General features: G+C 46.9%; 1 protein-coding gene across 3 annotated transcripts in view; it reads left to right on the forward strand.

Annotated features, from left to right (window-relative positions):
* Positions 1-24,710, forward strand: part of LOC310752603 (stimulated by retinoic acid gene 6 protein-like) — a 55,498-nt gene extending 30,788 nt beyond the window's left edge. The window contains exons 7-18 of one of the 3 annotated variants that reach the window (XM_083593368.1): positions 3,026-3,154; positions 5,685-5,755; positions 8,791-8,902; positions 12,204-12,360; positions 13,487-13,562; positions 16,000-16,087; positions 16,749-16,797; positions 16,904-17,021; positions 18,384-18,503; positions 19,955-20,118; positions 20,270-20,422; positions 23,542-24,710. In XM_083593368.1, coding sequence (XP_083449494.1) covers positions 3,026-3,154; positions 5,685-5,755; positions 8,791-8,902; positions 12,204-12,360; positions 13,487-13,562; positions 16,000-16,087; positions 16,749-16,797; positions 16,904-17,021; positions 18,384-18,503; positions 19,955-20,118; positions 20,270-20,422; positions 23,542-23,741 — 1,437 coding nt within the window. In that variant the 3' untranslated portion in view covers positions 23,742-24,710. The remainder of the gene's footprint in view (positions 1-3,025; positions 3,155-5,684; positions 5,756-8,790; positions 8,903-12,203; positions 12,361-13,486; positions 13,563-15,999; positions 16,088-16,748; positions 16,798-16,903; positions 17,022-18,383; positions 18,504-19,954; positions 20,119-20,269; positions 20,423-23,541) is intronic. The other 2 variants (XM_083593369.1, XM_083593370.1) reach the window with 2 other exon arrangements.
* The last annotated feature ends 1,152 nt before the right edge of the window (positions 24,711-25,862 follow it).

The raw sequence follows: 25,862 nt of genomic DNA on the forward strand, positions 1-25,862 counted from the left end.
CGCTGAAGGGGCGCTGAGCAGAGAGGGAGAGAATATTTTTTTTCCTTGTTCTCCTCCTCTAAAACTAGGTGCGTCTTATGGTCGGGTGAGAAAAATACGTTATTATTAATATTATTGCCTGGATGGGGATTGGTCAGGATAAGACAGCAGTGAGACTGGGGGCTGCACAGGTGTACCAGCAGAGTCAAAACAGTTGTCCTGCTGGAGCAGCTATAGAGCCCTCACCTTGCTACTCCCTCACCCAGATCAGCTTAGTGACACTGCTGTATGGTGAGGGCATCTCTGCCCTAGCACACAGGCTGCCACAGAGCCACCTGCGATCTGCGTACATGGCCTTTCGGCCTACAGAGGAAAGCTGTGGTAGAAATCTAAGGCCTGTGAAAGAACCACCACTGTGTGTGAGAGGACAAGCGCCATGGATGATTCCTTCAGTCCAGGAATTAGATGCCTCCAAAACCTTTGGGAAGGAAGAAGAATGGAGACACGATTCAGGTCCTCAGAACCATGGACAGGGCACAAGAAAGCAGGGCCCAAACTAGAGGGCTTTCAACAGAGGACACCCTGCCCTGAAGTCACCGAGAAGGAATGGAAATGCTTATGGCCCTCAGAGTTTTCTCAGGCTTCTCTGGAGCTACCAGGGAGCTTTTGCATCCAAGCCATCTGGCTTTGCTGCTGAACTGCAGCCCTGCCTGAAAAGAATTCAGAAATCAAGGCCCATGTCTGCCCTCTTGGCAGTAGATGAAGCACAAAATCCAGTAAGCCTGGGACCGTTGATTCCTAGACTGAAGATACTTGACAAAAGACTTAGCTGTTGGTTTAGAAAGGATAAAGGTAAAGGGACCCCTGACCATTAGGTTCAGTCGTGACCGACTCTGGGGTTGCGGCGCTCATCTCGTTTTATTGGCCGAGGGAGCCGGCGTACAGCTTCCAGGTCATGTGGCCAGCATGACTAAGTCGCTTCTGGCGAACCAGAGCAGCGCACGGAAATGCCGTTTACCTTCCCGCCAGAGTGGTACCTATTTATCTACTTGCACTTTGACGTGCTTTCGAACTGCTAGGTGGGCAGGAGCAGGGACCGAGCAACGGGAGCTCACCCCATCACGGGGATTTGAACTGCTGACCTTCTGATCGGCAAGTCCTAGGCTCTGTGGTTTAACCCACAGCGCCACCCGCGTCCCTTTTTTATATAGGATACATGGCTGTGAAATAGGCAGAAGGGGGCATGGTTTAATTTGGGACTGGCTCACTGTACAGGACCTATAAGGGGCATCTGCAACAAAATGTTGCAGTGTGTTCTGCTTGTCAGGATTCCAGCCCTGCTTTCTTCTAGTACATGCCATTCCATTTCTGCTCCTCCTGACCTCATGGCTACTGAAAATACGCAGTTCGTATTGGGCCTGGTGGGTTGCCCCCTTAAAACGTCCTCCATAGCAACTTACACTTCTGCAAGCATTGTGGCTTTCCTGTGCACCCTCCTATCTTCTCCTTCTTCCTAATACCATTTTGGCAATAATAATAATAATAATAATAATAATAATAATAATAATAATAATAATTTATTATTTATACCCCACCCATCTGGCGGGGTTTCCCCAGCCACTCTGGGCGGCTTCCAACAAAGACCAAAAATACACTAAAATGTCACACATTAAAAACTACCCTGAACAGGGCTGCCTTCAGATGTCTTCTGAATGTTAGGTAGTTGTTGTTCTCTTTGACATCTGGTGGGAGGGCGTTCCACAGGGCGGGTGCCACTACTGAGAAGGCCCTCTGCCTGGTTCCCTGTAACTTGGCTTCTTGCAGCGAGGGAACCGCCAGAAGGCCCTCGGCGCTGGACCTCAGTGTCCGGGCAGAATGATGGAGGTGGAGACACTTCTTCAGGTATACTGGACCAAAGCCGTTTAGGGCTTTAAAGGTCAGCACCAACACTTTGAATTGTGCTCAGAAACGTACTCGGTTGTGCTCGGAATTGGTTGATGCCGTGAGCAGGAGATAGTTAGCGGTGTTAGTGCATGTGATGTGTGGCTGTGTCAAGGGCGAATGCTGATTGGATGCTGTCGGCGAGCGTTGAGACTATTGGTTGCTTCTGAGTCACGTGCGATAGGAAGCGTATGTCGTGCAGTCCCCCCTAAAAGCTAAACAATTATTGGCACCCCCCTGAAAAAGGTCAACAACTCTGGGCAACCTCCCCTCATTATCTTTCAGTATATTTATTTGTATGTGCGCATGCAGACAATCATTATTATCCTACTTTAAGTTTCCGCGTCGGCACTTTGTGATAAATTAGTGGGTTTTTGGGGTTGCGGTTTGGGCACTTGATTTCTAAAAGGTTCGCCACCACTGCCTTAGGGGCTAGGGCCCGGGTCTCAGGAGGTTTTAGTCTCTCACAGAAGGATTCACTAACAAGGGTAGGGTGCAGGTGAAACAAACTAAGCCCATACTCAACCCCTGTGTGTGTGTGTGTGTGTGTGTGTGTGTGTGTGTGTGTGTGTATAGATAGATAGATAGATAGATAGATAGATAGGGATGTGGGTGGCGCTGTGGGTTAAACCACAGAGCCTAGGACTTGCCGATCAGAAGGTTGGCGGTTTGAATCGCTGCGAGGGAGTGAGCTCCCGTTGTTTGGTCCCTGCTCCTGCCAACCTAGCAGTTCGAAAGCACGTCAAAGTGCAAGTAGATAAATAGGTACCACTCTGGCGGGAAGGTAAACAGTATTTCCGTGTGCTGCTCTGGTTCGCCAGAAGCGGCTTAGTCATGCTGGCCACATGACCCGGAAGCTGTCTGCGGACAAACGTCGGCTCCCTCAGCCAATAAAGCGATACACACACACACACACACACATATACACACAGGCTCCAGTATTTAGGAAATCAACCCAAATGGCAGAGTGCGTTGATCTTAGTTATGATCTTGATTCTGCCCTTCAGGACAAGACAGGCTTAATAACTTAAGCTGAGCTTTCAGGGTATATGACAGTTGGTGTAATGTTTGCCTTTGGTAATTCTGCTTTTTTTTTTTTGCCTAGTTTTTGGGTGAATATGACAACCTCATAAAAGGCTGGCCTTCCTTGCTGTGCTATCTTTTCCTTCTAGGCCAATTTGTTCGCATTTTTGTGAAAGCCATAATAGTCCGTTGTCGGCGTGACTCCGTAAATGTGAGTATTTTGTGATAATCACATTTTCCTATTGCAATTATTTTGAAAACAAAAGCATTTCTCCTGCCTTCTGAATTCTGTACATTGCTGAAAATGGCAGTTAACTGTGCCATGAAATAAGTACAGCTCTATCAATGCTTTACATTTTTCATTTGTTTATTTTGACCATTCTCTGTTTAAATTCAGCATTATTGGTACAATGGTAACTCGGGTTACATGACCCGGAAGTTGTACGCTGGCTCCCTCAGCCAATAAAGCGAGATGAGCGCCGCAACCCCAGAGTCGGTCACGACTGGACCTAATGGTCAGGGGTCCCTTTACCTTTACCTAACTCGGGTTACAGACGCTTCAGGTTACAGACGCTTTGGGTTACAAACTCCGTTAACCAGGAAGTGGTTGCTCCAGGTTAAGAACTTTGTCCCAGGATAAGAACGGAAATCACGTGCTAGCGGCAGCAGGAGGCCCCATTAGCGAAAGCACGCCTCAGGTTAAGAACAGTTTCAGGTTAAGAACGGACCTCTGGAACGAATTAAGTTCTTAACTCAAGGTACTACTGTATTATTATTGATATTTGTTAGTAGTTTTTTTGTCTATTTTACAAAGAAGGCCTCAAAAGTGACTTAACAAGATAGAACACAAGAGCTAAAAAACACAACACTAAACAAGAAAACTAAAACAATGTATAATATAAAATACCAAAAATGCTCATCCAATAACATCATAATAATACAGCTGTACCTTGGAAGTCGAATGGAATCCATTCCTGAAGTCTGTTTGACTTCCAAAACATTTGAAAACCAAAGCGCGGCTTCCGATTGGCTGCAGGAAGCTCCTGCAGCCAATCGGAAACCACGGAAGCCACGTCGGATGTCCAACTTCCAAAACAGTGTTCAAAAACCGGAATAGTCACTTCCGGGTTTTGATCGTTCAGGACCCAAAACGTTTGAGAACTAGGCTATTCGACTTCCAAGGTATGACTGTAATGACAAATCCTAGCCCCACCCCAATAGATGAGCATCATCATGGAGGCCAGCTTAGTCCCCAAAGGCCTGAGTGAATAAAAAGATCTTAGCTTAGCATCTTAAAAATGGATAATGATGGTCGCAGGCATGCTTCCTTGTAGAGAACATTCCTCAGATGGGGTGCCTTGGTCCTTGTGTCACGACCCTCTGCACCTCCCTCCAATGAAGCACACAGAGAATGGCCTCTGATGAAGATTACTGTGTTGGACCCATATGGACTGTTTTTTAGGAGCAAAACTGTAACGTTCCAAATATTTTGGGAAGACTTGTCAGTCAGCTCTTGAAATCCTGTGTCACCAACCCTACCTCTCCAGTCGTAAACCCCTCTGTGGTCTCTTAGTTCTCCACAGCCTTCCTAATTACACAGTGAACTAAAACGGCTGTTGAAAAACCACCATTTTGTAGCTATCGCTTATAAAGAGGTGGATCCATTTGTTGCTTCCTTGTTTGCAAAGTGTGGAATCCTGATGAATCCTCATTTGGCTGGCTTTTGCTTCTTTTGGGCCAGATTCTTGGGCTCTGAGCAAGAAAACACCCCAGACATATTGCAGAGCCTGCTCTGTTCCTGAACAACAAGCCGGGTGGGATGTGCCCTATGTGCTTGCCCTGTGGACATAGGATGTCCTCACATAGTTTGGTCCCCCCCCCCAAAGTAAACACAGATTAACACATCAAATAAATAGGCTTAAGCATTCCTATGTATGTATTACAAGTATGGGGACCATTGGTGAGGTGTAGGTGGGATCCCACGAGGCAAGACACAGTGATAACAGCAAGAACCTTTATTGAACTAACAGAACTGGACATCAGGGGCAAAGCAACTGCTTATACAGTGGTACCTCTGGTTACAAACTTAATTCGTTCCGGAGGTCCGTTCTTAAGCTGAAACCATTCTTAACCTGAGGTACCACTTTAGCTAATGGGGCCTCCTGCTTCCACCGCACCGCCAGCACGCGATTTCTGTTCTCAACCTGAGGTAAACTTCTTAACCCGAGGTACTACTTCTGGGTTAGTGGAGTCTGTAACCCGAAGTGTTTGTAACCCAAGGTGTTTGTAACCCGAGGTACCACTGTATACATTTCTGAAGGTCTGGGCCACTCCCACCGTGATTGGCTGTCTAAACTTACAAGCTGCGAATCGTAACTCAGAGTTTAAGGGCCAATGGCAGAGGCCCAAATCCTGAAATGTTCTGTGATTGGATATCGTGCATCGAATCAGAACACAGGGGCTCAGAATCCTTAGTCCACGCTCAAGCTCAGGCAAACAAAGACCACTGAATACATAACAATTGGTATTGCTAAATTACAATACCCATAAGCCCCAGCGAACATGGCCACTGGCTAAGGATGGTGGCTAAGGATTAGCAACCTTTGGTGGGCCAGAGCTCTGGCACACCTGCTGTATTGGATTCAGCCCAAGAATAGCACATCTGTAATTACAGAATCCCACAACTATTAAATGAAATTCTTGGAATCATACATAACTCTTTCCTTCTGCTTCCTACCCAGGAGGAGACTTCTTTTGTGGAAACGCATCAGATACTGTATGTCCAGCAATTGCTGAGGAAACCGCTACCGGAGTGAGGAATCGTTCTGTTTCTGGGTCATTTCCCCTTTTGAACTAAAGGAAAGTGTTCACGCCAGATTTGATGATAATCCCCATCTGAGCAAACTCTCTCTCCAGCTGGGAGGAGTGATCAAACTCCTTCAAAAATTAAGAAGTTGAGTGAAGGAGTTGCCATGGCTTTTCAATAACGGGCCAGTTCCACATGCTCTGAAGAAGCAATGCAGGAAAAGTTGGGTAGAAACAAACTCAAACCTATTGTTTCCCCACGCCCCTCTCACTGTCACTCATTCTCAGATTTATGTTTGCTGACTTATGGCTACCCTTATATCTGCCACCTACCTATACAGGAGACACTCAGCACCAGTAAGGCCCAGATCACACACACTGAAAAAACATATGGAAGAGAGTCTTCCTCTGGGTGTTTGAACTTTTGCCAAGTGTCAGGGACTGGACAGAGGAGGAATGGTGGAGACCGCCTCCCCACCCTGACCCTTCCAGGGAGGAGGGAGAGGAAGACAGTTCAGAATTATAACAGGGGTTTGAGGGAAGTCACGGCTCAGAGGCAGATGAGGGGAAAAGTTGGGAAATACAGTGGTACCTTGGGTTACATATGCTTCAGGTTACATAGGCTTCAGGTTACAGACTCCGCTAACCCAGAAATAGTACCTCGGGTTAAGAACTTTGCTTCAGGATGAGAACAGAAATCGTGTGATGGAGGCACGGCAGCAGTTGGAGGTCCCATTAGCTAAAGTGGTGCTTCAGGTTAAGAACAGTTTCAGGTTAAGAACGGACCTTCGGAACGAATTAAGTACATAACCAGAGGTACCACTGTAATGGGAGAGGAGGAGGAAGCAGTAGCAGCAGGGGGGCAGGCGACAATTGACACAGTGTCTTTAGAAAGCATTCCAGACCCCCCCTCCTAGAACCCGGCGAACCTTGAAAGTAGGAGAGCAAAGAGCTCAAAAGCAGAGGGCACATAGCAGCACATACAGAAGTGACCAATGAGGAGGTGGGAGAGACAGGGGGTGGAGAGTCACTTGGGACAATGCCATTATCCAAGAGGCTGGGTTCTATAGCTTCTCTCTGTAAATATTGAATAAAAAGAGGATGGTAAGAAACTGTGCTGGTCCCGCGGGTTACCCGAGAGGTGAGGTCCAAGTCTGGTCTGTGGTCAAAGGTACAAGGTGGAGGCAGTCCGTAGTAGCTGAAGCTGAGTGCAGGGCAGGGAGTTGGGTGAAGTCAGGAACAGGCATGCAAGCAGGGAGCCAGGGCGGGTCAGGAGCTCTGGCAGAAAAGCAAGACAGGGTTCAGGCAGGAACTAGCAACCAACAATGTTGCTCCCGCAACTTGGGACTGGGGCTGGCCGGCTTTTATCTGCCCCGAGGCATAGGGCGGCCCCGATCCTCTGGTGCCTTGGCTCTCCTGGCCTGGAGGCAAGCACTCCTCCTGTGGGAACTTAGTTCCCTCCGCCTCTCTTCCCTGAGCCTCTGCAGCTCAGGAGAGGCTGGAGGGTTACCGGACCCAGAGGCAACCTCAGCTTCCCCTGACGGGGCTGAGAGTGGAGCACCTGCAGGCAATGGGTCCTCCATCACCTCAGGGGTCAGAGCAGCCTCAGCTGGTGCCTGCACCTGAGGATCCAGCACAGGTGAGGACCCTTCAGGCTCATGCCCCAGCCCTGGCTCAGCTGGTTCTGGAGGTGGGGAATCCTGTGCAGGCTGGGATTCCTCAGGTTCAGCATCCGAGTCTGAATCCCAGGCCACCACACCAACATTCCCTTGTCTTTGTACATTCTTGGCAACCAGCCGGGAGTCGCTGAGTAAGCCGCCTGACACTAAGAGAGGAGAGGGACTCCCACTAGCATTCAGAACATTCTGCAAGGCAGAGGAGGCTGATCATCCTTTTGCCTTTTCTAAGTCATCACTCATTTCATAAAATATATATTCAGTAAGGATTTGTCAGCAGGGTGGCTGTGTGCCTCTGGCCTCTTGCAGTGATCATGTACCAGACAGAGAGAGAGGTTTGGGGAGTAAAGCAACAATACTTGAAATACGTTATGCAAACCGGGGGTGCGGGTGGCGATAGACAAAAAGGAAAGCCTCTTTCCCCTCACTGAGGAGTGTCCTTTTAGTAACTGCATGTTGGTAAAGTACACTGATCCCTGCTTCTTCTCCAAGTTGAATATCAGTATGAGCTAGCATGCATGTTTTCTTCTTGGCCCCATGGAAAACAAATACAGTGGTCCCTCGGTTTCCAAACGTAATCCATTCCGGAATACCGTTTGACTTCCGAAATGTTCGAAAACCGAAGCAGCTACTTCTGGAAGCATTTACTTCTGGAAAACTCAATACGGAAGCCGTGTGGCACATTCGACTTCCGAAAAGCGTTCGAAAACCGAAGCAGCTACCGTATTTTTCGCTCTATAAGACGCACCAGACCACAAGACACGCCTAGTTTTTGGAGGAGGAAAACAAGAAAAAAAATATTCTGAATCTCAGAAGCCAGAACAGCAAGAGGGATCACTGTGCAGTGAAAGCAGCAATCCCTCTTGCTGTTCTGGCTTCTGGGATAGCTGCTGAGCCTGCATCTGCTCCATAAGATGCACACACATTTCCCTTTACTTTTTAGGAGGAAAAAGTGAGTCTTATAGAGCAAAAGATACGGTACTTCCGGGTTTTCGGCGTTTGAAAACCAAAACGTTTGACTTCTGAGGCGTTCGAAAACCGAGGTACCACTGTACGTACAACCATTTTGTTTGCCATGCGTAATAAACCATGCATTTTCCTTACTCTTCCAACCAGCAGTCTTGCCAGACTACTTATTTCTGCAGTAAGTTTACCAAACTCCAACAAGGGGGACACGGTGGGCAGTTTGGTCCGAACACACCAGTGAACCCATTCTGGCAACCCTGCAAATTTCCCTGCGCAGCACAAACCTTGTCCCTCGCACTTCTGGTACACAGCAGTGTTGTCAGGGTGTGTGTGTGTGTGTGTGTGTGTGCTCACCTCTGCTCCTCCTCACCGCCCACACCTGCATTTTGTGTACTAACAGGCCAACTCAGAAATCCTGGATTAGGAGGAAGATGTATCAATGGGACCCTTACTTTCGATTCCCAAGCAGAATGATTGCCACTGCTGTTCTTCTCTTTGTCTCCCTTTATACAGTAAGTAAAGGAGCTGCATGACCTCATTCCCTGAGCTGGCAAAGCGTAGCTGCTTCTCTTAAATTCTTCAGTAGCTGTGCTAGAGCCTAGTCTCCATGTGTTGGAGACCAGATTAAATAATGGATGTCTGCAGGGCCGGATTTAGGTTTGATGAGGCCCTAAGCTACTGAAGGTAATGGGGCCCTTTATATGTCCAGCTGTTTTTTGTCTACAACAAATTGTCACTGTTTTTTGTGTTGAATATATGCTATATGGTAATTTACGGACCTAATAGGTATCTAAAGCCATTTGCACAAAAAAATAGGAGCCTACAGAGCCTACACAACACAAAACACTGTTGCTGTATGTAGGTTTTATTCTGTTTGGTTTTTTAAATCTTATATTCTGGAAATGTGCATCCAGGTTTTTTTCCCTTTAAATTTTTTGGAGGCCCTAATCTATAGCTTGTTTAAGGGGGAGCAGGTGGTGCTGTGGGTTAAACCACAGAGCCTAGGACTTGCCGATCAGAAGGTTGGTGGTTTGAATCCCCGCGACAGGGTGAGCTCCCATTGCTCTGTCCCAGCTCCTGCCAACCTAGCAGTTCAAAAGCACGTCAAAGTGCAAGTAGATAAATAGGTACCGCTCCAGCGGGAAGGTAAATGGTGTTTCCGTGCGCTGCTCTGGTTCGCCAGAAGCGGTCCTTTTAAGCTATAGCTTGTTTAGCTTATACATAAATCTGGCACTGAAGCTAAGGGTGGCGGCGACGATGTGCTTGGTGCCAGTCTAGTCTTTTTAAAAAAATAAAGTTGATTGGCATAAACACATACAGAATACAATAAAAATGATGGATATTGTGAATAAAAATAAAAGTGAAAGTAGAAAAATTAAAACAGAGGAGGGCTAAAAAACCGCCCAAGAAACTACTGAAAAGACAGTGCTGTATTCAATTGTTGCATATGAGAAGAAAGGTAAAAGGTAAAGGGACCCCTGACCATTAGGTCCAGTCATGACCAACTCTGGGGTTGCAGCGCTCATCTCGCTTTATTGGCCAAGGGAGCCGGCGTACAGATTCCGGGTCATGTGGCCAGCATGACTAAGCCGCTTCTGGCGAACCAGAGCAGCGCACGGAAACACCATTTACCTTCCCACCGCAGCGGTACCTATTTATCTACTTGCACTTTGACGTGCTTTCGAACTGCTGGGTTGGCAGGAGCAGGGACCAAGCAACGGGAGCTCACCCCGTCGCGGGGATTCAAACCGCCGACCTTCTGATCGGCAAGTCCTAGGCTCTGTGGTTTAACCCACAGCACCACCCGTGTCCCAATGAGAAGAAAAGGGTGGGTCAATTCTAAGGGCAGGGGTGTGTGCCTGGTGCCAGTCTAGTCTTCAACTTACTCTAGATTCCTAACAATGGCTGCATTTGCACATAACCAGAAGCCACGGTTTTTAGTGTTATGTGGCTGAGCTGCAGTGATTCTGAGCAAAGTGTTGGGCTCGCATGCTCCTCCCACCCTCTCCTCGTCGCATTTGGATGGAAGGAAGACTTCTGCAATATTTTGCTTCCCTTTCAAAGAATATCAGTCTGTTGTGATGTACCAACCAGGGAGCCTGGCTTGAAACAGGCTCTGGTTTGTTAAACAAACCAGCTGTGTAATTCCATAGTTTGATGTTGGTCTGTTTTGAAACAAGTTGTGAGAATGTGTCCATGTAGCACCAAAGCATGGTTTGACATTATAAGCAAATGCAGTAGGTGCATCCAAAATACCGTATTTTTGCTCTATAGGACGCACCAGATGATAAGACGCACCTAGTTTTGGGGGGAGGAAAAAAAAAATTCTGAATCCCAGAAGCCAGAACATTAAGAGGGATCTGACTTCTGGGATAGCCTCTTGCTGTTCTGGCTTCTGGGATAGCCGCTGAAGCCTCTCCCGGGCAGCGGGATGAAGGCTCCCCCTGCCTGGAAGAGGCTGCGTGCAGATAAGCTGCACTCTGTCCCTTCCCCCACCTCCTGCAAAAGCCAGCCAAGAGCCGTGCACTTTTTAAAGGGAGCACAGCTCTTGGGGGCTTTTCTAGGAGGTGGGGGAAGGGACAGAGCCGCATGCTCTGTCCCTTTTCCATCTCCCACAAGAGCCGCATGAAGCCTCCGCAGGGCAGTGGGGAGCCTTCATCTCCATGGCCTGCGGAGGCTTTGCGGGGCTATCCCAAAGCCAGAACAGCTAGAGGGAGCGCTGCACAGCACTCCCTCTCCCTGTTCTGGCTTCTGGCTTAGCCGCGCAGCCTGCATTCGCTCCATAAGATGCACACACATTTCCCCTTACTTTTAGGAGGGAAAAAGTGCGTCTTATAGAGCGAAAAATACGGTAAATAAATCATTGTTTTAATAGTTCCTTTTCCTTTCCTTCTCAAGTCAGTTGAGAAACACTAAATCACGGTCTTAGGCTGGATCTAGACACATCAAAAAATGTTTCAGGAAAACGTGTTGTAAAGCTCATAATGGGAAATCACGTTGCTGAAGGATGCCATCTGGTGTCAGTGTTATAACGCATTTAAGACACCTTTCCCCCGCTATTTTCTTCACTAATGTAGCTGAGTCCCTAGTGACATTAATTGTACAAGTTAAAGACCACCCTATATCTTCCTTTATATCATTCAGCAGAGAGACATAATGATTTCTGAATAGTTTCTTGGTCCTTTGTCATTTCTAGGTACAGTTGTACCTTGGAAGTTGAATGGAATCCGTTCTGGAAGTCCATTTGACTTCCAAAACGTTCAGGAACCAAAGCATGGCTTCTGATTGGCTGCAGGAAGCTCCTGCAGCCAATCGGAAGCTGCGGAATCCCCGTCGGATGTTTGGCTTCCAAAGAATGTTCACAAACCAGAACGCTCACTTCTGGGTTTGCGGCGTTCGGGAGCCAAAACGTTCAACTCACAAGGCGTTCTGGATGCAAGGTATGACTGTATATTAATAACTAGTTACAGTGGTACCTTGGGTTACAGACGCTTCAGGTTACAGACGCTTCAGGTTACAGACTCCGCTAACCCAGAAATAGTACCTCGGGTTAAGAACTTTGCTTCAGGATGAGAACAGAAATCGTGTGGCGGCGGTGCGGCAGCAGCAGCGGGAGGCCCCATTAGCTAAAGTGGTGCTTCAGGTTAAGAACAGTTTCAGGTTAAGAATGGACCTCCAGAACGAATTAAGTTCTTAACCTGAGGTACAACTGTATTATTTTTATTTCAAAAAAGCATAATATGTTGTTTTATCCTATCATTTTTCTTTTGAGATAGCCACTGTTGTTATCTTCATCTTCTGTGTATCCTCCAGTTTGTTGTAGGTGAATTTATTTTATCCAAGTTTATTTTCGACATGCTAAAAAATCTTAAAATGTTGCTAGACCATCTGCTTCAATCTTCTCCTGGCGAATCAGAAGAAACCATGGCCTTTTCCAAGTCTTTTGGAGAATTTAATACCGTTGCAGAAGGTAGGGGGAAAGTTTTGCATCCTAAATCTAACTATTGTATTATTTGGACGGGGACCTGCTGGAGCTAGATGGACAGAGGGTATTATATGAATCAGAAGAATCTTTATTTGCATCAGCCACTAGCCATAACAACAAAACAAAAAACAAAACAAAACAAAACAAAACAAACAAAACAAAACAAAACAAAACAAAATGTACTGAAGATAGAGGTAAAAACTTAACTATACAAAATACCGTATTTTTCGCTCTATAAGACGCACCAGACCACAAGACGCACCTAGTTTTTGGAGGAGGAAAACAAGAAAAAAAATATTCTGAATCTCAGAAGCCAGAACAGCAAGAGGGATCGCTGCGCAGTGAAAGCAGCAATCCCTCTTGCTGTTCTGGCTTCTGGGATAGCTGCGCAGCCTGCATTCGCTCCATAAGACGCACACACATTTCCCCTTACTTTTTAGGAGGGAAAAAGTGAGTCTTATAGAGCCAAAAATACGGTACATTTTGGAGGTTTCAATCAATAACCAAATAATAGATCTTATTCTAATTGACCCTGCTAAAAACCTTGCCGTTTTTGCTGTCGCCTGATCATCTTGATCTGCTAAAAAAAAGGTCACAGTAGCTGAGCGACCCAGCATGGACAATAGTAGAGGGGTAATAACCTCAGCCATGATTTGGCTCATGGCTCTGAGTTTCTCATCTCTGCTCATGAGCATCGTGGTGCTCTGCTCTGGGAGGGGTGTTCCATGTTCAGAAGTTCAGGTTTCTTCTCTGGATGTTGACAAACCCAGCACTTTAGCACGGCCAGATCTCGACGTAAAAAGTTTTCATGCGGTGTATCCATTTAAGTTTTGCCCTTCTAAATCCACCCTGAGCAGTTCACAAGCGAAGAACCAAGCAGAGGTTTAAAGCAAGGATACATGTTTATCCCTGTATGATTAAAAGGCAGATGTTGTAGCACATCAGAGTTTCAGTACAGTACAGATGTTTAGAAGATCGGTGACAAGCACATGTTTTGCATTGTTTGTTTTTAAACTGAAAGTGTTTCTGGCATGGCTAAGTCAGTTCATATTTTCCACTGTGTTCAAAGACAGAATATTGTATGGATTGTGTCTTTTTGCTTATTTCACAGGTGTTTGGATTTGCACAACTGCTGCTTCCTCTGCCATGAGTGTTGCTTACGTACTGTTAATGTTAGCCTGCTACAGGTATGAATAAGCTGTGGATATCCTAGGGCAAAAATAATGCTGGCAATTGCCTTATCAGGATTTGGGAACGTCCACTGGGCTTGCCCACTTGCACAGACATTCCCTCTTCCCTTTCAGGTTTGATGATAACTGTGGCTAGCATGGTTTTCATATGGGCATTTTCGCTGGCGACAAACCACAGTTGACAGTGTGGGGTAATAGTGAGATACTGTGGTCTGGGCAAACTGTGGTTAACGAAAATGCCAATGGAGACATAATACAGTGGTGCCCCGCAAGACGAACGCCTCGCAAGACGAAAAACCCGCTAGACGAAAGGGTTTTCCGTTTTTCGATGTGCTTCGCAAGACGAATTTCCCTATGGGCTTCCTTTGCAAGACGAAAGCCCATAGGGAAATCTCCAGGACAGCGGGGAAGCGCAGCGCATCTTCCCCACTGTCCTCGGACCCCCTCCGAAGGCTGGCGGTGGGGCGTAGAGACCTCCTCCCGCCGCCAACCTTCGGAAGGCTCCTCCAAAGGCTGGCGGTGGGGCGGAGAGACCTCCTCCCGCCGCCAGCCTTCGGAAGGCTGCTCCGAAGGCTGGCGGCGGGAGGAGGTCTCTCCGCCCCACCGGCAGCCTTCAGAAGGCTGCTCCGAAGGCTGGCGGCGGGAGGAGGTCTCTCCGCCCCACCGGCAGCCTTCAGAAGGCTGCTCCGAAGGCTGGCGGCGGGAGGAGGTCTCTCCGCCCCACCGGCAGCCTTCGGAAGGCTCCTCCGAAGGCTGGCGGTGGGGCGGAGGGACCTTCTCACCACGCCAGCCTTCGGATGGCTGTCCTGAAGACTTGCGGTGGGAGGACGGTTTTCCTTCCCACCGCCAACATTCAGAATGCTGTTCTGAATGTTGGCGGTGGGGAGGAAAAACCCTCCTCCCACCGCAAGCCCCGGGAACAGAGGAGAAGCGCTGCGCACCTTCCCCTCTGTTCCCGTACCTGTCCTGAAGGCTTGCGGTGGGGAGAAAAGCCCTTCTCCGCACCGCCAGCCTGGCAAGCGGTCTCCATAGGAACGCATTAATTGATTTTCAATGCATTCCTATGGGAAACCGTGCTTCGCAAGACGAAAAACTCGTAAGAAGAAAAAACTTGCGGAACGAATTAATTTCGTCTTGCGAGGCACCACTGTACTAACTGAAGTCATCTGTGGCACTGCTGCACTGCTGCATCAGCACTCAGTGAAACCGGGTGTTTTCTGCAACCCTGTGGGCCAAGACCCTTGCTAGATCCACAAATGGAGAATGCTTTTTCATGTGGTCTTCCCGTGAAACTGCTCCAGCTATTTCCCTGACAAAGCAGCAGCAATAATAATAATAATAATAATAATAATAATAATAATAATAATAATTTATTTATACCCTGCCCATCTGGCTGGGTTTCCCCAGCCACTCTGGGCGGCTCCCAATCAAGTGTTAAAAATAGCAAGACAAGTGTTTAAAAAAGCAAGACTTCGTGGTACAGTCATACCTTGGGATGAATACGCTTCAGCTTAAATATTTTTGGGTTGCGCTCCGCTCAGGTTTCGCTGCTCGCGCATGCGCTCAAAATTATGTCACGTGCATGCGAACAAGCGGGGAAACGCGACCCGCGCACACGCAGACGCGCAGTCACATCTTACGTTCGCTTCAGGATGCGAACGGGGCTCCGGAACGGATCACGTTCGCATCCAGATGTACCACTGTACTGTCATAAGCTGATGAAGTTGGAGGGAAACTGTGGAGGGTTTTTATATGCAACAATAAATAACGTTTTTTAAGGTGAACTTGAACTGATTACTCCTGGGGAGTCTGCAACTGAGCTTCTCTTTTGGTGGTGGCATAGATGCCAACTCCCTGGGGTCCTAGGTGCCCGAGCACCCACAAAATTGCCCATGAAGGGGCTAGGCACCCACAGATTTTGGTGCCAGGGCCATGCACGCTGCATGGCACCCTTGGCCCCGGGCACCCACGGTTGCGGGGGCAAGTTGGCACTTCTGGCTGGTGGTGGCGACACACAAATTTCCTTCTTCTGTGTGATAGATTCTTAGGGGAGAAGTAGCCAATGTGGTGCCCTACAGATGCCGTGGGACTACAATTCCCATCAGTCTAAACCAGCATGTCCAATGGTCAGGGATGATGGGTATTGTAGTCTAGCAATATCAGGAGGGCACCACGCTGCTCCTGATTTTAGGTATCTGGCTACTGATGCTAAAATCGAAACTTTCCCCTTCTTGTGTCGTACAGATGTTAGAGGAGGTGTGAAGGTAGCCTTCCCTAACCTGGTTGCTTCCAGATGTTGTCGAACTACAATTCCTATCATCCCTGACCACTGGGCATGCTGGCTGGGGATGATGGGACCTGCCTTTCAAAAGATCCAGATGTCACCTACTAGAGCAATGTCTCCAAACATTTTTAAAAACTCTTTCCTCACTAGAAAACACATAAAGAAGCTGCGGGCAGGCAAGAAGTGCTACTTTCTGACGGACTCGGAATCGGAAACTGTGCCATCTACTCAATGTGTGGTGAGTTTTTACTCCTAACCTCCTATTTTCACCCCTATATAGGAGTTTTCACTCATATACCTGAAGGAGCATCTCCACACCCATTATTCAGCCTGGACACTGAGGTCCAGCTCCGAGGGCCTTTTGGCGGTTCCCTCACTGTGAGAAGTGAGGTTTCAGGGAACCAGGCAGAGGGCCTTTTCAGTGGTGGTGCTCACCCTGTGGAATGCCCTCCCATCAGATGTCAAGGAAATAAACAACTACCTATATGACTTTTAGTAGACATCTGAAGGCAGCTTTGTATTGGGAAATTTTTAATGTTTGATGTTTTACAATTTTAATGTGCTGTAAGCTGCCCAGAGTGGCTGGGGAAACCTAGCCAGATATGCGAGGTATAAATATAATAATAATAATAATAATAATAATAATAATAATAATAATAATAAAAAACCGCTTAAAAATCCCAGCATGGATGTGGTGGACCCAGACACTCTTTCAGTCAAAAGTGGAGGTGGAGACGCTCCTTCAGGTATAGGGCTTTAAAGATCAGCACCAACACTTGGAACTGTGCTCAGAAACACAATTTATATATTTATATTATTTATAATTTTTGCTTCCAAATTGTGTTTGTGGCATGCCTGCATAAACGAACCGTCCTTTCCTTTTGTCTTTACATCAACAGCTAGCACTGGGAAGATTCACCGCTTACCAAATCGCATACATAATATGGGGTATGTGATAACTTGTCTCTCGGGCCTTTGGCATAAGTTCATAGGGGGCTGGTGTTACCACGCCTCTCCCCCGATTCCATGTTGACAACTTTTATCTTCCATCCAGGTTACCTGATCATGCATCTGATGCAGTTTGTAGCTGGCATGATTCTTGTGTATGTGATTATTTTGCCCATGGTACATGGTGAATGGGCCAAACTTCTGGACAAGTGGGGAACTGTGATGTAAGTGTCAGTTTTCAGAAGAATAGCTCTCTTTTCTTAAAAATAATAACGGCTTTTTATAATTTGTAAACGAAAAAAAGAAAAAGGCTAACTTCTTTTGTTAATGATTACGTTATAGTATATATTACAGTCATACCTCGGAAGTCAAATGCCTTGTGAGTCGAATGTTTTGGCGCCTGAATGCCTCAAACCCGGAAGTGAGTGCTCTGGTTTGCAAATGTTCTTTGTAACCTGAACGTCTGACGTGGGTTCCGTGGGTTCCTGCAGCCAATCAGAAGCCGCAATTTGGTTTTCGAATGTTTTGGAAGTCGAGCGGACTTCCGGAACATATTCCGTTCGACTTCTGAGGTACGATTGTATTTTATATAAAGCGCTTGAAGGTTTTAACAGCTAAGCACTGTATAGATTCCACTAAACAAATAAATATATTCTTTTTTAATTCACTGATGAGGGATTGAGGATTGGAGCGATTGTCCTGTGGCATAGGAGCCAGTTCCTAGGGTCTGAGGTCCCTTTGCTTCCCTCCCATAAAATATTTGAGGGAGTCGGGTCCCCCAAAGTTGATGGGCATGTGTTGCGTCTTGTGATCAATTGGGGGGGCATGCAGCAAACCCATTGAAGTTAATGGGCATGCGTATCTTAGGTCAGGCAGGTCCAAAGTCCATCTCAGGGGCCTAATCCAGCCCGCTGGTCGGTTAAATCTGCCCCCTGTGGCAGTTTACTTCCAGGGGTAAAATCCTAAAAAAACCCTCAGCAACTTCAATCCTAAAAAAAAAAGGTCAACAACCCTGGCTCTTTGGTTGGCCCTCACAGCCTTTCACTTCATCAGATCTGGCCCTCTTTGAAAAAAGTTTGTACACCACTATCTTAGGTTCATTCATTTCAAGTAGGGAGCGGGTGGAGCTGTGGTCTAAACCACTGAGCTCTTGGCCTTGCCAATCAGAAGGTCGGCAGTTCGAATCTGCGATGGAGTGAGCTCCCATTGCTCTGTCCCAGCTCCTGCCAACCTAGCAGTTCTAAAGCATGCCAGTGCAAGTAGATAAATAGGTACCGCTGCGGCGGGAAGGTAAATGGTGTTTCTGTACGCTCTGGTTTTCATCACGGTGTCCCATTGTGCCAGAAGCAGTTTAGTCATGCTGGCCACATGACCTGGAAAGCTATCTGTGGACAAACGCTGGCTCCTTTGGCCTGAAAAGCAACCCCAGAGTCGCCTTTGACTGGACTTAACTGTCCAGGGGGTCCTTTTACATTCATTTCAGCTGGTCTGAGTAGAACTTACCTGAAAACAACTCTTTATCTCCACTTCCTTGCAGTGGTTATAATATTCTTAAAATAGTTTCATCTTCCTTTTCTGCCTCACAGTCTTTCATTTGTCCTCGTCATGCTTTTGAGGAGGCTGGAGATGTTTGCAGGTTCTCGAGTCTTTCTTCAGCCGAAGATTTCACCAAAAGACGATCAGAGACCTCTGGCACTTGACAACAGGTTGGTATCAGGGAGTGAGACTATTCCTGGTCTTCAATTCCTTGAATAAAGGTATTCCATTAGGGCACCTAGGAAAATCACGCAAGATGGGAAGATGGGAAGTCTCCCTGAGGAGGGTTTTAATCAGAGGTTGGATGGTCATCATGGATGCTTTTTTTTTTGAGATTCCTGCATTGTAGGGGGTTGGACTAGATGACCCCTGGGTCCCTTCCAACTCTACAATTCTATGAGCTATCCCTGCAGCATGTTATATTTATAAAAAGGCCACCACTGATTATCTGTTACTTCATTCATTTTTTTTAATGGTGATGAAACTCTTGCTTTCTCCCTTCCTGCAGTCTGAAATCCTCCCTCTGCCACAAGATTCTTCTGAACATGTCGATCAGCTCCAAGTTGCAAATCTTTCGAGTCCCTAAACAAACCTTCTATGACACCCGCAGTCCATAGTCTTTTTCAGAACCAGAATTTACCTTTAAACCCATGTTGCAAAATGGCGCCCACGTTTAATTTTTTAAATCATATATGACTCTCTGTCTCCTCCCTGTTTCCTGTCTCTGCTTGTCTTTTCATATTCTGGTCTGCCTATATTCCTTATTAAAAACCAATAAACCAGGCATAATGAACTTAGTGCTCTTCAGATGCTGTTGTACTACAATTCCCATCATCTCTGAGCACTGACTATGCTGACGGGATTTGCAAGTCCAATAATGCCTACTTTGACTCCCTCTGCTGCAAACAAAGGGAATGGCAATGGTGGTGCTTGTGTAATTGAAGTCAAAGTGCTACCCTCTTGTATTCCAAGAGAGGTGATTAATGGGGTGAAATCACTTGTGTCTATTTCCCGTTATTTACATGCATTCGTATATCTGTATTTTCTTGGAAGCAACAAGCTATTTCTGACACCTTCTTTTTGTCCAGGGTTAATGCAGTAAAGCTTTTTCAACCGTTCAGCAAGTACAAACAAAATTTTTTTTCCTTCCAGTAGCACCTTAAAGACCAACTAAGTTAGTTCTTGGTATGAGCTTTCGTGTGCATGCACACTTCTTCAGATACATGCACACGAAAGCTCATACCAAGAACTAACTTAGTTGGTCTTTAAGGTGCTACTGGAAGGAAAATTTTTTTTGTTTTGACTATGGCAGACCAACACGGCTACCTATCTGTATCAGCAAGTACAGTTATTCAAATTCAACAACTTTAATTATATAGTACTGTATGACCTTTATTTCCTTAAGCTACGTGCAGGAACAATCACTAAGCATTTCTGAATATCGTAGCAAACTCAGTGCAACAGCACTGTCTTCACATTCAGACTTGGAGAATATTTATGCTTTGGTCTGAGCTATGTTTGCTGTAGTTTGAAAGCGAATACACCTGGTCCTGCCTCCAGTTTTTTTCTGGGGGGGGGGTGACTGTGGAACTGCTCAGCGGAGACATCTCTTCCTTTTCAGGAAAGCCTTTGTAAACTTCAGCTACTTTTTATTCTTCCACTCGGTGGTGGTGGGTTTGTTTTCCTGCCTCATGAGAGTGTTACGCAGCTCTGTCCTGGGAGCCTTCCTGATTGGACGATTGGACAGGCCAGTGATGCCAAAGGGCTTTGAAGGCTGTGATAAAGGTAAGCACCCCAAGAGAGGGATGCTCTGTATGCTGGGAAGTTCTCAAAATACGGAACTGATCTACACTTCCAATGCATCGTGGCTTCATTCTTGTGGGGATGGAAGGGTGCGTTTGGCATCAACAGGTGAATGGTGTTTATTTCACCGTAGCACACAAGTCTTGGGTTGCAATGCTCCTGATGGACCACTACCACTCAAACCCCATCCTTGTCTGCTTCTGCCACATCCTGGATACCAAAATCAGACAGAGGCAATGGCAAAAAGTCAATGGACCCACCGAAAACACGGACATGCGGGAAATAGGTAAACTATCAGAAATGCTGGGAGTCAATTTAACAAAGCTTATATGTTTGTGTGTCTCTAACTGTTCATTTGATATACTGCCCTTCACCCAAGGATGACAGGGCAGTGTACAGTACAGACAAACCTTGGTTTCTGAATGCCTCTGTTATTTTACGTTTCGGCTCCCGAATGCCAAACACCCGGAAGTAAATGCTCTGGTTTTCGAATGATTTTCGGAAGCCGAATGTGCTACACGGCTTCCATTTTGAGTTTCCCTGTTGTATCTAGGCTTCCCCTTTCAGTTTTTGGTTGTCAAACATTTCGGAAGTCGAACAGCCTTCCAGGACAGATTACATTTGACGACCAAGGTTTGACTGTATTAAAAATATGTAACATAGTAACAAGCAAAACAATAACACACACACACACACTCCATAGTTTAAAAGGCCACAGATTAATTAGCCAAAGGCCTGGGAGATGAGAATGCTTTTGCCTGGCACCTAAAGATATATTTTGAAAATCGTAACTCTGCAGTTCTGAGGATGGCTCCAAATATCGCTACCACCAAGGAACTGAAAAAATGTACACATTAAAAACTGTTTGTCCTGGATGTTTTCTAATTCTTAAAAACCCAAACCCTTCTTCCCAAGAACAGGAAGTTCAGAAACTCAAAATTTGTTCTGGGCTAGCAAGGGCCAATGGGATGCAGGTGGCGCTGTGGGTTAAACCACAGAGCCTAGGACTGGCCGATCAGAAGGTCGGCCGTTCGAATCCCCGCGACGGGGTGAGCTCCCTGCTCCTGCCAACCTAGCAGTTCGAAAGCACGTCAAAGAGCAAGTAGATAAATAGGTACCGCTCCAGCGAGAAGGTAAACGGCGTTTCCATGCGCTGCTCTGGTTTGCCAGAAGCAGCTTAGTCATGCTGGCCACATGACCCGGAAGCTGTACGCCGGCTCCCTCGGCCAATAAAGCCAGATGAGCGCCGCAACCCCAGAGTCTGCCACGACTGGAACTAATGGTCAGGGGTCCCTTTACCTTTACCTAGCAAGGGACAAACAAAAAAGACATGTGCCCCACTTATTCTTAGGATTGCTAACGTTTTCATCAGCCCGCTGCTCCTGGGCCTTGTAAGAGCAGTTGGATGTTGAGGACATTATCAGCGTCTATGCCATGAAAAGCTTCTGCTACTGATTTCTGCTGAGCAAGCAGCTTTTAAGTGCATAAGAGCCGGCCAGTCCCACCCCCCACCCCCCTGGCCAGTTGGCAACACTACATATTCTTTGAAAACTCCATTCACTCACAGCAGCACTGGTCACATTCCATTCTAGGGTTTTGTTTTGTTTTGAAAGTCTCTGCTATCCCAGCTGTACAATTCGCTGTCCAAACACTGAATGTTATAAGTACTGTATGTGATTGAGTTTGACAGGTTGGCTAGTTGGTCCAACCAGGGCCAACTCATCCATGAGGCAGCAGATCCCAGTTATTCTTCCCTTGTTCCGGATGTAGATCTCCACTCATCTCTTGTTCCCTGACAGGGAGGGAGGCACCATTTTGTGGTTTGCTTCAGGAGCTGGCCCTAGGTCCAACCTAGGTAAAGGTAAAGGGGTAAAGGGACCCCTGACCATTAGGTCCAGTTGTGACCGACTGGGGTTGGGGCGCTCATCTCGCTTTCTTGGCTGAGGGAGCCGGCGTACAGCTTCCTGGTCATGTGGCCAGCATGACTAAGCCGCTTCTGGCGAACCAGAGCAGCGCACGGAAACACCGTTTTCCTTCCTGTTGGAGCGGTACCTATTTATCTACTTGCACTTTGACGTGCTTTCAAACTGCTAGGTTGGCAGGAGCAGGGACTGAGCAACGGGAGCTCACCCCGTTGCGGGGATTCGAACTGCCGACCTTCTGATCAGCAAGTCCTAGGCTCTGTGGTTTAACCCACAGCGCCACCCGCGTCCCAGGTCCAACCTACCTGACACCAATTTCAAATGTCTTTTGTGGTTGTACTGAAAGGCCATTAAAATGTTGTTCTCTATATGATCCCAAAAACTCTGAGGCATTTTCTCCTCTCTCATATGTTATCCCAAAACCCCTACCTTTAAAGGGGGGGGGGAGGTTTTTACACCATCCAGAAGGACAAGGCTTTTTCTTGTTGCTTAGATGTCACAGTGAAAATAGGCCTCTCTCAGGAATGTCTGGCAGAAATAAAGAACAAGGTTGAATGGATGTTATTGTAACGCCAGAGGGAGGGAGGCTGAAACAGGAGGAAGGAGGGGCTGGAAATTTGTGAAATAAGGAAGTTGATCCAAATATGGAGAAACGAAAGCTAAATTCTATACCATTTCCCGTAAATCACGTGACGTGTTTTCTGGGAAATCAAAAGGAAAGGTCTTTCAGTACAGTCATTAGTCTGCCCCAGGGTGGGTTACGACAATTAAAAGCCTAATTTTTAAAAAGGATTAACATTCAAGAGAATAGGGTTGGTCCCAAGATATGTTTTTCAGGTATCAAAGGCCAGGGTAAAGAGGTGCGTTTTCAGCCTCTGATGAGAGTGGCTTAATGAAAGTGCCAGACACGCATCTGTGGGAAGGGAATTCTACAACTTTGGGGCTGCTACAGTGAATGCCTTCTCTAGGGCTGCCATCCCATAAACAGCTGAGAGTGATGGAACTACCAGGAGGGTCCCCTCCACTGATTTTGACCTCCACGATGTTCTGGGGGGAAGGAGGTGGTCTTGCAGATATTTGGGGCCTAAGTTACTTTGAGCTTTAAACACTAATGTGAGCGCCTAGAATTGTACCTACAGCTGCAAAGCTACAGGGAACCAGGCAGAGGGCCTTATCGGTAGTGGCACCCGCCCTGTGGAACGCCCTCCCATCAGATGTCAAAGCGATAAACAACTACCTGACATTCAGAAGACATCTTAAGGCAGCCCTGTTCAGGGAAGTTTTTAATGTGTGACATTTTAGTGTCTTTTTGGTCTCTGTGGAAGCTGCCCAGAGTGGCAGGGGAAACCCAGCCAGATGGGCGGGGTACAAATAATAAATTATTACTATTATTATTACCCGGAAACAAAATGGAAGCCTCATAAATAAGGTATAGAGGTTGTGGTGCATGCATGTTGCTGATGTTTGAAAATTTAATTGTCAGTCTTGTTTTTAGCTCCCAGGGTATCAGGCAGAGCCAGGAAAAGATGGCTGTTGCTTTACACACTTTTGAACAACCCCAGTCTCCTGAAATTCCGGAAGCGAAGACTAGGATCTAATCCTGTGGATTTTCCACAGCCCTGTGCTGTCCCTCCAGGCGATCATTCTACAGACCAATTGGTGCGTTGGGATCAGCATGTTTAATATATGGACTCTACGTGGACTGTAGAGATGCCGTTCCTGATGTTGCAACGACAAAAGCGGCGCAAGTTATACTTGCTGAGATATTTGCATTTATTGACTGCTTGTTCCATAGGGCTTTCTAAAAAGATAACCTGTTGTATTTCCACCACATCATGTGTCATGCCTTCCCTCCACATGAACGCCTGGTTTGCCTGCCTGCTGCAATCGTTAATAAACTATACACAAGCCATTGGCTCTAGGAAGATTTAGGTAATCTCTCTGAAGACCACACAAGCATGCACTTTTTTGTGTGTGCTGTCCCTACAGTTATTTGACACTTTCCCCCCTGGCTAGACCCAGGGCTGTGCAAAGCTGGTAATGGGCCCAGGCTGGACAGAAAATGTAGGCCCCATTTCAAACTGCTCGTGCCGTGCATAAAAAGGTAAAGGTAAAGGGACCCCTGACCATTAGGTCCAGTCGTGACCGACTCTGGGGTTGCGGTGCTCATCTCGCTCTATAGGCCACGGGAGCTGGCGTTTGTCCGCAGACAGCTTCCGGGTCATGTGGCCGGCATGACTAAGCCACTTCTGGAGAACCAGAGCAGCGCACGGAAACGCTGTTTACCTTCCCGCCGGAGCAGTACCTATTTATCTACTTGCACTTTGACGTGCTTTCGAACTGCTAGGTTGGCAGGAACTGGGACCGAGGAACGGGAGCTCACCCCGTCGCAGGGATTCGAACCGCCGACCTTCTGATCAGCAAGTCCTAGGCTCTGTGGTTTAACCCACAGCGCCAACAAGTAACAGAACAGAACAAATACTCAAAGTCGGCCTCCTCAGAATCATAGGCCTGTGCCAATTACTCCCCGTCCCAGCATCTTGCTCTGTTCTGCCCTGCCCTGCCCAGACCAGACCAGGGGATCTAGAATGAAAGCACATCTGAGGTTGGAAATCAAAGCAGAGTCAGTGACACTGGTTTAATAACAACGAGTTTTTGAAGAAGAAGAAGAGTTTGGATTTGATATCCCGCTTTATCACTACCCGAAGGAGTCTCAAAGCGGCTAACAATCTCCTTTCCCTTCCTCCCCCACAACAAACACTCTGTGAGGTGAGTGGGGCTGAGAGACTTCAGAGAAGTGTGACTGCCCCAAGGTCACCCAGCAGCTGCATGTGGAGGAGCGGAGACGCGAACCCGGTTCCCCAGATTTCGAGACTACCGCTCTTAACCACTACACCACACTGGCTCTCCTTTTGTTTTTTTCCAAGTTGCCAAATTGGAATCCTGAGTTTCCAAACCAGTGACTTGAGCTGGTGTGTGCATGATTCCAAAACTGCTTTCAGATGATTTGTTCTTGAGGTTCCTTCATTAGTTCTACTCTCTGAAAGTTTTCTTTAAAAATGTTTGACGTTTTACTATGTTTTTATATGTGTTGTAAGCTGCCCGGAGTGACTGGGGAAACCCAGCCAGATGGGCTGGGTATAAATAATAAAATTATTATTATTATTATTATTATTATTATTATTATTATTATTATTATTATTGAGCAGCTGCTTCCAAAGCTGGTTGTACTGTACACTTACTGGTGTGGCTGAGCCTACATAACGAAAACCTTGACTTTTCTTGCTGTGTCTTCCATTGAAATTGATTTTGAGTTCATGTTGCTATGTTTACTGCTGACAGGTGGGGAAATAATTTGGGGTGTTCCATTAGGACTTTCTTATTCTGCGTTCTCGACGTTGTTGGACTACAACTCCCATAGCTCTGACCACCAGCCATTCTGGCTGGGGCTGATGGGAAATGGAGTCCAACAACACCTATAGGGGCAGAGGTTCCCCATCCTTCACATCACATGTATGCACTTTTATCAGTGTGTTATTCTTATGTATGGTAGGGGAACTCATGGTCCTTCAGATGTTGGTGGACCACAGCCAGTGCCAGATTTATGTACAGGCTAAGTAGGCTGAAGCCTAGGGCCTCTAAATCTAGGGGGCCTCGCCAGCCCTCCCACTCCCAAAATTGCAAACCCAATACTTCATGTGAGGGCAGGACAACTTGGGCCTCTAAATCTAGGGGGCCTCACCAGCCTGCCCGCTCCCCAGTGCCGTAGTCTTCCCTCTCCCAAAATTGCAAAATCCAAGACTT

This window comes from Podarcis filfolensis, assembly GCF_964270895.1.
Source record: "Podarcis filfolensis genome assembly, chromosome: 17".
Lineage (NCBI taxonomy): Eukaryota > Metazoa > Chordata > Lepidosauria > Squamata > Lacertidae > Podarcis > Podarcis filfolensis.